The sequence below is a fragment of the Colletotrichum chrysophilum genome (assembly GCF_026319265.1).
Source record: "Colletotrichum chrysophilum strain AFK26 chromosome Unknown scaffold_212, whole genome shotgun sequence".
NCBI lineage: Eukaryota > Fungi > Ascomycota > Sordariomycetes > Glomerellales > Glomerellaceae > Colletotrichum > Colletotrichum chrysophilum.
This window is the reverse complement of record NW_026517499.1, coordinates 52236-65240: the sequence shown is the minus strand read 5'-3', so window position 1 is coordinate 65240 and position 13005 is coordinate 52236. Positions and strand designations below refer to the sequence as shown.

Here is a 13005-nt window from a genome sequence, read left to right as displayed (position 1 = left end):
CTAGTGAGGCCGAAAGCTGCATAGTGGTTGCCACTTTACCTCGTTGATAGTTAATTGAAATTGGTGGTGTTGTTGCGATAGCATTATTTTTTGGTGTTTCGCATGGGGGGGTGTTTCGGAAGTGGGTACGTTGACTTAGTCGCAAAGGAGCCGAGCCTTTGTCATGTCTGTCCTCATGTTAGATGGAGCGAGATATTCCCGCATGTCTTTAGGCGAACACCAACCTATCCACCACTAAACAGACTCACAATGCGGGAGCCCATGGACCACAAGTATGACGACGTTTGGAAGCCTGAGAGCATGACCAGGGCAAAGCGAGGGCGTTCTGTTAAGTGCGGTCACTGCTTCACGGTTTTTAACTACAGTTGGAGGGACCTAGCGAAGAGTGGCTCTAGGATTGTCTCACTCGTTTCTTACAAGATTTTGAGGGAAAGCGCAGATAACTTCTATTGCGACAGACGGTGGTATCGCCACATGGATGAGCCTGGTGGACTCTTCAGCTTAAAGTTCTCTGGACACCAATTCTCGAGCTTTGGGATGTATGCCCCGGCCGCCTGGATTCGTGCGACAAAAGATATGCCGGAGTTTGATACACGAAGATGTACCCTCGAAGCAAGGTGTTTCGAGGGATTGGATACATAGTAGCGCCTAGGCAGAAAATGAACTTGCAAAGTTTCCAGCCAGCGAAGAAATGGCGATTCCGCCTTCTATTATGATATGCGACTGATTGGTCCTTACTTCAGTGCAAGAATGTCAGGAGCGCAGAAAGGAAGCTCATAGTAACACAAGCCGCGCATCACTACTCTGCCAAGAGTACGGAGCAATGCAAGTCATATATGTTACGTTGCCTCATTAAATGGCCCCCAAGATGAAATTGGACTTCCAGCCACCTCCAAGGATGGCGAGATTGAAACTGGCACCAATCGCACATGGCCCACATGAGCCCTGCCGTAACGCCCTGTGTCATTGTTATCTCCGGACTCGACTTTCACCGCGTGCAGAGGCCCTTTCTCAAACCCTAAATACACAACAAACCTGCTGAGAAATCCGAAAATAAATCATTAATTGAATTAGGAATCATTGATGAGAGTGTGGTACATGATAATGTTGGCTCTTTGAGTCGCTAAGGTATAAAGTGTGACGACGAACTAATCGTCAAGAAGACAGAACGATTTGGAAGACAGGACATTATTAATCAATTCAACTATCACTGCTCACTCAAATCTCAAGATTAATTGACGAGGAAATGAGCTCAATCAAGAACGTAGCAGTTGTTGGGGTAAGTTACCGTCCACACCTTTATTGCCGGTGCCCGCGAGTTTACGCTTCACCATCATCTAGGCCAGCGGAAGCATCGGAAGCTATGCCGTTCCCGCCCTTCTGGCTGCCAATTTTGTAGTGACTATCGTCACGCACTCTAGCAAGGGAAAGCGTTTCCCACCGCAGGTGAAAGTTGCCGTCACCGATTTCAGTCCGCAGTCACTGCAGCAAGCCTTATCAGGACAGGATGCCGTGCTCTGCGTTCTCGGTCACGCTGTTTTGGACAGGCAGGCCAATGTCATACATGCCGCCGAGAAGGCTGGCGTCAAAAGCTTTATCCCTAGCGACTTTGGTATTCCGAAAGGCCCCAATGACGTTCCTGAGTACCGCGCCATTCTGGGGAAGAAGGCGCAGGCTCTGGACCTGCTGAAGGAGAAGGCAGAGAAGAATGGCAACTTCACCTAGACATCCTTCTTCAATGGTCCTTTGCTTGACAGAGTGAGCACCGTGTTATCCTTATTGTCTTGGTCGTCCCTATCTTCTCTGTTGCTTCTGTCGTGTCTCGTCGTCTCTGCTGTTCCTGTTGTCCCCATCCAACCAAACGGCAAGCTTCGAGTTGATCTACTTACTAACCTGTTGCCAAGTCATTGGCGCTGTTCTCAGACTTTGGTTTTGACCTAAAGCAATACTCGGCGACCATCTACGACTCAGGCAATGAACCCTTCAGTGCGATGAGCATCGCCAAAATCGGAAAGCCCATCGCAGCTGTCTTCCAGCATCCCGAGGAAACGAAGGACCCAGAGGTTAGCATCGCTGCTCTGACTACTTCCCCGAGGAAGATCCTTGCCGAGCTGGAGAAGCAGACAAACACGAAATGGAAGACCACGACGGTCAGCCCGGACGAGGCGAGGCGCGAGGGGCGGATCAAGCTGCAGGATGGCGACTACAAGGGCGCGTATGTCGCGTTCCTTGTCGCCCAGCTTTACCAGGATGGAGCCGGGAGGTCTGTCCTGGACGGGGCGGACAATGATCTGCTTGGGGTCGAGCAGGAGAGTTTAAAGGACGTCGTCAAGGGTGCACTTACCTGGGCCTAATCAGGGAACCTGTCTGAAGCAAGGCGAAATCAAGGCAGTAACTCGAACATCCGGGTGGAATCATGTCTTTCAATTGAGGGGTTCGTGGACTCAAGCCTTGTCATCTCCACAACGCTAGATCGTCATAAGCCCAAGCAGATACCGTTTCCGGGGTTCGTCGGTAGTTGGGCGCCGACTGTTGGGCTGGCGATCATCAGCCTCCGTTGCCTGGTCGAACCTAACTCTATTTCGTCAATATTTACTTGGATTGGAGTGACGCGACCGCTGGTGGAGCTTGGCTGGTCGGGCTTTATCCAGGGCTGACCCAAAGCTTAATCAAATCAACAGGTAGAAAGCTGCCCAAGGAGACGCCCCAGGTAAAAGATCGCCGTGTTCGTGAAATCATGTTGACACGTAGGGCCTCTAGCCTGCGAATATTCGTGTCAGCTTCGGTCGTTAGCGGTCGCGGTTCTCTCAACCTGACGACGCCGTCAGCGGCTTGGCAACTTTAGTTCCCGGAGTGCGCTCCGCCCGGCACCTGCGGCTTGCGACTTTGTGGGGAAAGCTGAGCCTCGCATCAAAGGACGAGAGTCGTTGCGTCGAGTCGTTGCATCGGAGACGGTTTGTCCAACAGCATGTGGCTATCGCCCGATTGCTGAGGGGCCTCTTCTTCTTGAGTAATGTTCGCGTAAGATGGCTCGTTGCGGGCGTGCATGTTCAGCTACGGCGCCAACAAACCCTCTCTCTCGTCGTTGACCTTGGCGTTGATAATGATGTGTGGCTTTGCGGGGTCATCAGCGTGCAAGCCAAGGAGCGGCCAAGAATAGGAAAATTGTGGCTGTGAGCATGTGAAGTTGTTCTGTTTGGGGGCCGAGTGACGAGATAACAACAAATAAAAAACGCCAGTGAGTCGCCCAACGGGATGCGTTGAGATGACATGACGCATTCGGTGGTGCACTGCCAAACTGCCAACCCCAATATTCCGGATTCTAGAGCGCCATCGACCCCTTTTGGCTGTGCTGTTCGTGCTGTCAAGGCGCTTATCGGGCAAACCAGACGTCGACACAAGCTTTATCGAAGGATCAGGTTTCGTCAGACCGTAATAATCAGCCCGTGTTTTTTTGGCCCTTCGTCTTAGCAGCTTCGTCCGGTCGTCATCCTGTCTAGCTGGGCTGGCTGGTGGCATGGCCCGAAGTGTCCGGCTGATGATGTGGCCATGGCGCCATGGACCGCGCCACGACGATCCCATCTTACCTTTTCTCTTACTTGGACGGGTGGTACGGTAGCGTAAAAGTATCGTCAACGACCGGTGCTGCCGGTTGCCGAAGCCCTCAGCGGTGTACTCCATACTCGCCGTCCGCGTCGAAAGACAGTTGAGGTTTGTAACAGGATGCCCAGGAGTCGGCCTATTGCCCACTTCACCGAGTTTCGGCACGCCCCTCCTCCGGTGCGGCACCGGGCCCCTCTCTCCCACTCTCTTCTCGTTTCCCTGACGCAGCAAGCATGCTTCGTACATAGGTACGGATACCTGTGAAACGTAAAACGCCCCTCCCTCCACCTGCGTGTTGGCGGCCCCTCTTTTGCGGGAATAGACGGGAACGTGAGATGATGAGGCCCGCCGCCAGTAAATTGAGGCCATTGGGAAAATCATTTTTTACGGCCCCCCACGGACACGCGCTTGCAATTGCAGGTTGAGTTGAAAATCCGCCCGTTTTAGTTTGTGTGTGGTTGCGTTTGCGGCGGCGGTGCGTGAGGTTCTATCTTGCGTGCTCTTCGCAAGACTCATCTGACATGTCTCTGCACACCCAATCCTCCCGCGCCCTTCCCGCATCGTCACCGTCATTTGATCCAACCCGCAAGTGCCGGCGCTGGGCGCATGTCTCGGTGTCTAAGACACACTCTCTCAACCCTTTCCAGGGCCCTCACCGCAGGTCAGGAGGGGGCTCGCCAACCTGCCCTGGCGAATAGCACGATTCGGGCCCCTGGATAAGCCTTATCGCTTCATGGGCGCATGGCATCGCATCATGGGGGCGGCGGGCGGTCAATCAGTGCGTGCAATGTCTTAGTTGTCGCCAGGGAGAAAAGAAAGAGAGCCACATTGTTTACAACCATGCGCCACAGCAAAACACGAACCACCACCATCACAGCTAGAAAGCCAAGGTGTAGATCCGAGTGTTGTATCTGGGAGTAAACGTCCCCCCTACGGCAGAGCAACCCCCTTCCCTCGCCCGGCAGATGTCATCTGCGGCCTGGGCGGATGTGATGATGCGCTGCCCTCTTCAATCGCATGACCGCCGCAGCCACCCTGTCCACGTCGCGGCGGGCTGTTTTCATCCACTCAGGGACGCAGAGCTGACACCGCTCATCACATCATAGCAGGACGACTATGAGAACCAGGGCAGGGCGCGCGGGCGGGAGGTTTGGATGCCGGCCGGTGCGGGCGGGTTCAATTTGGGATTGGGATCCAAATGTTGTCTTGTTGGCCCTGCATTGTACGCTGATGTGTACTAACCTGAGCTAAGCTGATGAGTACCATGTACGGATACGGATACCCTCTAAGCTGTAACCTTAGTCCAACTTGTCCAAGTGGCTTGCTTGATACGTACCCATCTGCCGCCTCACCAAAGCCTCCCGGCAACAACACATTCAGCAGCATCAACAAGAAAATTTCACTTATTTTATTTCTCGCCAGGGGACCATGATGGACATAAGGAGCAAAACGTCAAGCCACGAAAACTTCCCGCGTGCGAAGCTCCAGTTCTTTCTTGCCGCTGGCCCTCAGACATTGCGTGGTTCGGCCCTTTTTGCGTCCCATCATTCGCGTGTACGTCCCAGGTTTCTAGAAAACAAGGAGGCAACGCGCCAGAAGCAAAGCTGTGAAAAAGAGGTACCGATGAAAAAAATTGCTTGCCAGGGCCCAGTTTAATGCCTTGTCCCGGGCAGCGTCCGGGCCAGACGGAGCTCTCAGCGCACCCTCCCGGCCCCATCATCATTACTCATTCTAGCCCGAATTACCTCAGAAGAAAAGATTCTGCGGCCTGAAAGGAGGCCCCCTTTAGGAGTCGTCAAGTCGCTTTTTGCAAAATGATGCGGCTAACGCTTGCGCGCTTGTTACGTTGTTACTGGCTGCAATGACTCTCGTCCAAGGGTGTGTGCCTCAACTATTACCTAGTACAACGAGCAACATACGTACCGCCAGCCCACACCACACTAGCCACGCTTTTTTGATGACACCCACCCCTACCTTTACCTTGGTCCCTACCTGGACCTTTGCGGCCACCCAAATTGCCCACCCATCTGATGGAATGGCCTGAACAAAAGTCTCAGTGACCGCATGAGTAGGGATCGGCCTGGTTCCGTTGGGCGCCGCCGCGGGTCTGATCGCCATCGCTTCTCAGATTTTTAGGGCGCCTCGTCTCGAACGATCTGAGCTTTAGATTGGTGATCACTGCATAGGGCTTCCGGCACCCGCGGCTTATATAGTGGGCTTGAATCCCTCCTGCCCTTTCGTCACCGTTCTTGTTGACCTCGTTGCTCGGCACTGCTTTCGACTTTGATATAAACATAGGGCTGCTCCTCACCACTTTGAGCCTATACCCATCGATACTCGACACAGATTTATACACTAGCACCAAGAAGCTATACACACATACGCTCACCACCACTTGCTCACATCCACACATACACATCCAAGATGTTCGGTCGTCAACAACGAAACTTCCCCAAGCGAAGCGGCTCCGGCTACTCTTCCTGGCCCGAGAGCGACAGCGAGGACGACATGATCAGGCCCTGCGCCACCAACTCAGAGAAGCCCGAGGCCCACGTCACCATGACCGAATACGCCCCGGCCACCGCCCCGGCCGCTGTGGAGAACGCCGCGAACCCGAGACCCTCCCTCACCGGCCGCCGCTCCTCCGCCGACGGCGCCGACCTCGAGGAGATGTGGGAGTGCATGCTCGAGCTGCAGCAGAAGTACCACTGCTACAACTCGACCCGTATGGAGATTGCTGCCGACAGCGAGGATGCCATGGAGATGATGCGTAAGTCAATCTCAGGTCTAAGACACATAGGTCAAGGTTGACTAACATGAGATAATAGCTACTCGCGCCTGCATGGACATGCTCAACGACTCCATCGAGTCCCTTCCCGAAGAGGGCTGGAAGAAGCTCAGCAAGTACCTCGTCCCGGAGTGTGACGCGTGTCAGAAGCCGCAGAAGTGGAAGTTCTGGAAGCACGCCTAGACGCTAGGTGCTCTTTTCGGACAGCGATCTTTTCTCCCTTCAGCGATGCGCGGAGCATAATGGCTCTGGTTAGAATGATACCCCATTTTACACATACAAAAAGTTTGGTTTCACATTTTTACACGGCAATTATTTCGGCGGATGGTACGGCCTACATGGACAGAGGGCGGATCGGCGGGACGGGCATGGCTTGGAATCCCTTTTGTTTGCATTGGAAGCTTGCCCACATCATCACAGAATACCCCATATTTTAATCGGCTAGATCAATCAATCACACAGTCGCGATATCTTGCAGAGCCTCTTTCCCGTTCCCTTCGGATTACCTATTTGAGGCAGACGATGAGCTGATGATCACCGCTTCGTGCTACTTCTCGTGGGACGACGGGGTGCGGGGTTGTGTTACTCGGCCAGAGGGTTCCGATGCAACCTCCGATCACGGAATCAACAGTTGCGATCGTCATTGCGTGCGCCCGCCCGATGTGACCGGAAACTTCAATAGTGTGCCGAAAAGCACATCAAGTCACAACTACAAATCGCCCCGTACGTGAGATCGTCGTTGCGCCGTGACTCACCGGCAGTGCACGATGGCTGCATTGGAAAACGACTGGCGGAGGTTTCTATCCTATTGTGGATTATGAGCAGTCACCCGGCCTGGTCGAAAGGGGATGTCGATGTCGTGAGAGACTGACTAGTAGCCATTTACTCCGATTCCCAGCCTGCCTCGGAGCTTCATCTGAGGTCTGACATATGTCACCAAACCTTATTCGCCAGAGACTCAACCTTGGGCGAAAGCCTAAATCGTATCACCGTGGGGGTGAATGCTAATCGGCTGTGTAGTTCGGTGTACAGTTGCATCTCCCCCGGAAGACCGGCAACATGGTCGTGTGAACTACAAGGCTGCAGTCAAACCCGGCGGTCAAGAAACCCCGGATGTCACTAACGGAGGAGCGGGTTGCGCCGACGGATGACAGGTAACTCTATTTCAATTTGCAAAATTCACTAAAACGCTAGAAAGAAGTCATGTGAAGCCCATCATCCCCTACACAGCCGCAGCGACCTCGACCGGGCCCTCGGGAAGTTTGCTCGCAGCGATATTGCACTGCCGGAACAACCGAACCTCGGTCTCTGCAAACGCGCCCACGACGGAGTGAATCACCCCGCGGTTGTGGAACACCACAAAGTCGCCCTGCTCCCAGTCGTGCGCGTACACGTTCTTGGGCGCGATGCCGGGCCTCTGCAGCCGGTGCACCGTCTCCCGGACCTCCGCGAGGTTCTCCACCACGGACCCGTCCTTGAGGTGCAGCTTCCGGACCGCCGAAGGGTGCACCTGCAGCGCGAGACGGCCCGTGACGGGGTTGCGCCAGCACATGGGCAGGATCTGGATCTTGTCCTCCTCGATCGGGGGCAGGTCGCCCATGGGCACCTCCTTGTCCTCCGAAACGAGGCCGAGGCCGTCGGAGCGGGACTTGGCGCTGGACATCCACACGTACGGGTGCGGGGCGTACTCGACCTTTGTGGTGCGGACGAACTCCTGGTCTTCCGGGGAGAGGTTGTCGTACATTGCGTAGCCCGAGACGAAGGCCGTGGTGCCGAGAGGGACGGTCATCTCTTCGCCTGTGCCGTCGTCATAGCGGAGGGTCTGCTTGCGGCCGCCGGGCACGCGGACGGCGAGGAGGGTGGTGGCGACGGGGGGTGCGAGGCCGTAGAGGGCTGCGTCGATGTGCCAGCGGTAGAAGCGGGTGAAGTCGAGGTCATCCTCGGCGGGGATGGTGGTGGCGTGGAAGGTGCGGTGGTGAGGGTGGCGGAGCTGGATGTTCTTCAGGCCCTCGTACTCTTCTACGAAGCCGTTGCCGATGACCTGCACTTGGGGCTGGTGGGGAATGGTCTTCAGGTCGGGGTGCAAGATGGAGCGCTTCGCGTCGATGGTCTTGGCGTGGCCGTAGGAGGCGCCGGCATCCGGGTCGAAGCGCTGGGTGATTTCATATTGCGCCTTGGGAGAGACGTGGCTCTGGTTCTTAAAGACGAGGACTTGGTGCTTGAAGAGAGCATCACGGATGGCGTCAAAGTCGGCATCTGGAAGATGTCAGCCTTCTGTCTTCAACGTTAGAGAGATCGAAGAGCTTACCATAGGAGGTTACCGATTTTACGGGTATTCTCCCTTACGTGTATAACATCAACATCACTTTGTATCTTCATGTGTTCTTACCAGTGAGATTTTCGATATCAACGTTGGAGACGACTGCTCCGAAATCAACAGCTGAGCCCTCGGCGGGGGTAAGCGGTGTAATGGTTGCTTGAGAAGCCATTGTGGTTGAGGGCGTTGCGTGAGGCATTGAGAGAGATTCTGTGGCAAGAGGCTGACTTTTTCTGTTGAGGGTTGCAAACGGTCTATCAGCTTCATCCAAGAAAGAAAGATGAGGGATGATTTGGGCTTTTCTATATGTTTTTGGGACAACTAGCGGGAGCGTTGTGGATGCACGGAAGCCGCCGACAGCCATGCGCTTTGTTATCTCCTCGGACTGCCCCGCCTTCCTTCAGATATCAGATAAGTGGCGAAGGATCTCGATAAGATTCCCATGTGAAACCATGACAGCCGCATTTCCGGCAGCAAGTCCCCGTCAGCAAACCAGATTGATTCAAATGGCAATTGTATTATGCAAAAAGGTTGTCTTAGACGTCGCTTATCATTCATTAATCATTAAGTTGGTCGTGTTTTGGTGTCAGTTCGGCTTTACCCCCCAAAGCCGAATAGCGAGTCAGCCCCGCCAGTTCCTCCGACCCCGCGCTTTGCTGTTGTGACAAACGAAGGTGACCTGTGACACGGACAAAAGCATCTGACGGCGATTGTTTTCGCCTTCCGGACAATTTCGCGGGGTGCATAGCCGCCGGCTCCAAGTTGACGTTGATGCCAGACGTCCGGCCAGCTCGGTCTCCGGAGCTGGGCCGAAGGGGCCGACTAGCAGCGCCGAAAGTGCGGTTGCTCCGTGTCTGGATGCTGCTTCGCATGTAGTACCTCATGCCTGCGTGGTGCAATTTGGCAATGCGACTTGGCTTGGCCTCGCTGTTCCCCCATATTCCAATATGCGCGATTCTTGAGCGCCATGCTCTGCCTTGCACAGCACACGGCAGAAAGTGATCCCATCTCGGGGCATTCTTCTAGTGCTTCTTGACCTTGTCCATCCACTCCTTGGAAGCCTTGGTGCCGTCGTGTGCCTTGCGGAAGAGACTTCGCTCCCACTCATCCAGACCGCGGAGGAAGTCCTCGCTAGAGCCACCAACACCGTCATCGCCTCCCTTGCGAGCGTGTAGAGAGATCTCGGCTGCCCGCGTGACAAATGTCTTGCGCATCACCTCGCTCAGTTCGCGCTCGTCAAATAGGTCGAGGATGCGAGTGCCGAGGCCGTAGAAGTGGGCGCATTGATTCCGAACGGGTACGGCTCGCGAGTCGGCTTTGAGGGCTTGCACGACTTGGCTCGACAGGGCGGGAGGCAGGTTGAGAGTGACTGGGGCCTTGGAGTCTTCGCCGGTGCTGGCGAGGGCGAGCATCTCGGCAAGCCAGAGGGGCAGAGTGATCGGGGTGCCGGCTTTCAGTGCATGTGACGGGTTGTTGTCGAGATAGCCTAGGTCGGCGGCGTCGATTTCGAATTTGCAGGGAATTTTCTTGGTTGCGTTAGCCGTTTGGCCTTGTTCATGTACACTTTGATCGGTGCAGAGTATTGAGGGATGTGGTGCAGCGCTGGGGAGAGTGCCAGCATACCTCGGCATCCGTAAGGATGGAATCAATGTCGTAGTAGGACATGGCGGCTGCTTCGGTTCGCGGCGGGTGTTGTCGATATTGAGGAGAGCAGCGGCCGGTTGACGATGTCACCGTCGAAGCTCGACGCGTCGAGTTGCGGTGTTGACGCGACCCAGCAGCTAGCCCACCAAAGCCAAGTCTGACCCCGCCATCGTTCACCAGCCACAAATGGCAGTGATGAATCCAAAATGTGGCTGATGGTTCGGCCAATGGAAGAGGCTTGATTACCTAAGAATGCGCACCTGAGAACCCGGCTGCCTGGGATTGGCTGTGAAAAGCTGGAGGTGACAGGCTGCCCCACCTTGGGTGGATGACGACATTCTGCTTTCATTCGCAGAAACGGACAGAAGGTGCACCGAGAAGCAGCGAGCCCGCTGGAAGCACTGAGAGCAGTGGAGAGCTCCGCTCGGCAACCAGTCGCAGCTTTTCTGGAGATCCGAGCTCCCACCGGTGCCCTCACGTAATAGCCGACCGAACCTCCCGCAATTGACATCATCCTGAAGCTGTCATTGCGATTCTGCTGCATTTGTCAATCACCAATTGCACGTTCAAAGGTACTGCGTCTCCCTCTATTTCTACTCCCAACGCTCCCATCTCGAATTGGAGTATCGTCAGGAACACCAATTGACACCAGAACAGACATAGAACACGCAAAATGTCGTCCACTCTCCTCCGAACCGCTCCCGTCCTCCGCACAGCTTTGCGAGCTGGTGCCGCGAAGCCTGCTGCCGCTATGGCTAGCACCAGCTTCGTCCGCGGCAAGGCTACTCTGCCAGATATGCCCTGTTAGTAGCGCCGTCTCTCTAGCTTCCTATCGCAGCACTGACAATGCCCCTCCAGACGACTACGGCGCCCTCGAGCCTTACATCTCCGGCCAGATCATGGAGCTCCACCACTCCAAGCACCACCAGACCTACGTCAACGGCCTCAACACCGCTCTTGAGACCGTCGAGGAGGCCAACTCCAAGGGCGACTTCGCCAAGGCCGCTGCTCAGGCCCCTCTGATCAACTTCCACGGCGGTGGTCACGTCAACCACTCCCTCTTCTGGGAGAACCTTGCCCCCGCCAGCAAGGACGGCGGTGGTGAGCCCGACGGCAAGCTTGCTGTACGTTCCCTCCCCTCTGTACTCCTAGCAAACCTGTGGACACTCGCTAACCCCCCAACAGAAGGCTATCAAGGAGGACTTCGGCTCCTTCGACACCCTGAGGAAGCAGATCAACACCTCCCTCGCCGGCATCCAGGGCTCCGGCTGGGCCTGGCTCGTCAAGGACAAGACCAGCGGCACCCTCGGCGTCGTCACCCGCGCCAACCAGGACCCCGTCACCGGCAACCTCGAGCCCCTCCTCGGTATCGACGCCTGGGAGCACGCCTACTACCTGCAGTACCAGAACCGCAAGGCCGAGTACTTTGATGCCATCTGGAACGTCGTCAACTGGAAGACCGTTGCCAAGCGCTTTGAGAAATAAGTGACGGGATGTATGCGTGTATTATATTAGTTGTTGATACCTAAGAATTGACGGCGTTCGGTCAGTCAACCGCTGAAAGGATGAAGAATAAGCGGTCTGGTCACAATGTGCCAAGGAAAATAATGTGACTTACAGGGTCATGCCAGTTGAACAGGAACAGTTCTCCAGTTTTCGGATGGGTTATTCACCACATCATCCGGCGGAAACCAACTCCTCGAGGACCGGGCGGAGGTTTTCCCGAGACGTCTACCGACTTTGCCTTCATTTTGCACATGCTCGGGCATTTTATGCGGCTCATCGGTCCTGACAGTCATGGCCAAAGTGGACAGCTGACGCTGACAAGGTCCACGGTATGAGCCAACTCGAGCTGCCATCCAAGCCTCAGCTATCATGGACATCCGAAATGTCGAGTTTGGCAAGATTCCCGCAGCTCTAAGCTCAACACACGCATTATCCTACAAAATGTCCACGGGAATCTTGACAAGGGTGGAAATGTAAGCCGCCAGTTGACTCCCTGCCTCTTTCGAATGCCTTGTGGAGCGAATTTGTCAAGAAGAAGGTCTGGACGGAACACTGATTACTGATGCGCACACGAAACTTTCCTGAGGTACGGATACTTTCATGCGTCGTCTACTTCGCGTCGGGAAATTTGGTTGTAGCACCAAGACACAGGACTTTCCTTCTCTCCTGTCCTGATCGATGCGGGTCTGGGTTGCAGGAAGCAAACGGCCTTCCAGACTCGGCCTGGTTGGCATTTCGAAGGCCCTGAGCCATACAGATGAACAGTTTGATGGGGGGTTTACGAGATTCTGTGTGACCGAACTGCCCTCTATTAAAATTTCCGGACGAGTGGCTTAAAATCAAGCGTGCGACAGACCAGCTCGTCCCGCCGTAGTTGTTCATGGGCTAGTTGGTATTAGTCGTGTCTTGTTGAGGCTCAAGGCATCATCTGTATGGATGGTATTTACGTACCAGGGAGAAGCAACCTTGAAGTATTCTGCCTGGTTAGGGGTATCCGTCGGCATTCATAGAGTTCCAATAAGTAACAACGTCACGACGCAAAAGCCTTGGGCCGAAGGAAACACCAGCGACGAGCTGTCAATGTTTAAAAAGACAGCAACGAGCCCGTGCTGATGAAGCTGTCACCTAAAGCCTGTAGATGATCCCT

General features: G+C 54.9%; 6 protein-coding genes across 6 annotated transcripts; 4 read left to right on the top strand and 2 right to left on the bottom strand.

Annotated features, from left to right (window-relative positions):
- Positions 1–1246: 1246 nt before the first annotated feature.
- On the top strand, positions 1247–1725 carry COL26b_013223 (uncharacterized protein; the record flags this gene model as incomplete). Its single annotated transcript, XM_053185844.1, has 2 exons — positions 1247–1279; positions 1342–1725. The coding sequence occupies 2 exons, from the start codon at positions 1247–1249 to the stop codon at positions 1723–1725; spliced, it is 417 nt and encodes a 138-aa protein (XP_053030224.1).
- A 266-nt stretch (positions 1726–1991) lies between these two features.
- On the top strand, positions 1992–2354 carry COL26b_013222 (uncharacterized protein; the record flags this gene model as incomplete). Its single annotated transcript, XM_053185843.1, has 1 exon — positions 1992–2354. One exon carries the CDS (start codon positions 1992–1994, stop codon positions 2352–2354), a length of 363 nt encoding a protein of 120 aa, XP_053030223.1.
- A 3673-nt stretch (positions 2355–6027) lies between these two features.
- Positions 6028–6574, top strand: COL26b_013221 (uncharacterized protein; the record flags this gene model as incomplete). Its single annotated transcript, XM_053185842.1, has 2 exons — positions 6028–6373; positions 6432–6574. 2 exons carry the CDS (start codon positions 6028–6030, stop codon positions 6572–6574), a joined length of 489 nt encoding a protein of 162 aa, XP_053030222.1.
- Positions 6575–7613: 1039 nt separating this feature from the next.
- On the bottom strand, positions 7614–8880 carry COL26b_013220 (uncharacterized protein; the record flags this gene model as incomplete). Its single annotated transcript, XM_053185841.1, has 2 exons — positions 7614–8647; positions 8781–8880. The coding sequence occupies 2 exons, from the start codon at positions 8878–8880 to the stop codon at positions 7614–7616; spliced, it is 1134 nt and encodes a 377-aa protein (XP_053030221.1).
- An 850-nt stretch (positions 8881–9730) lies between these two features.
- On the bottom strand, positions 9731–10373 carry PSF3 (DNA replication protein; the record flags this gene model as incomplete). Its single annotated transcript, XM_053185840.1, has 2 exons — positions 9731–10234; positions 10332–10373. The coding sequence occupies 2 exons, from the start codon at positions 10371–10373 to the stop codon at positions 9731–9733; spliced, it is 546 nt and encodes a 181-aa protein (XP_053030220.1).
- A 652-nt stretch (positions 10374–11025) lies between these two features.
- SOD2_3 (Superoxide dismutase [Mn], mitochondrial) lies at positions 11026–11837 on the top strand (the record flags this gene model as incomplete). Its single annotated transcript, XM_053185839.1, has 3 exons — positions 11026–11155; positions 11211–11476; positions 11538–11837. 3 exons carry the CDS (start codon positions 11026–11028, stop codon positions 11835–11837), a joined length of 696 nt encoding a protein of 231 aa, XP_053030219.1.
- Between the last annotated feature and the right edge of the window lie 1168 nt (positions 11838–13005).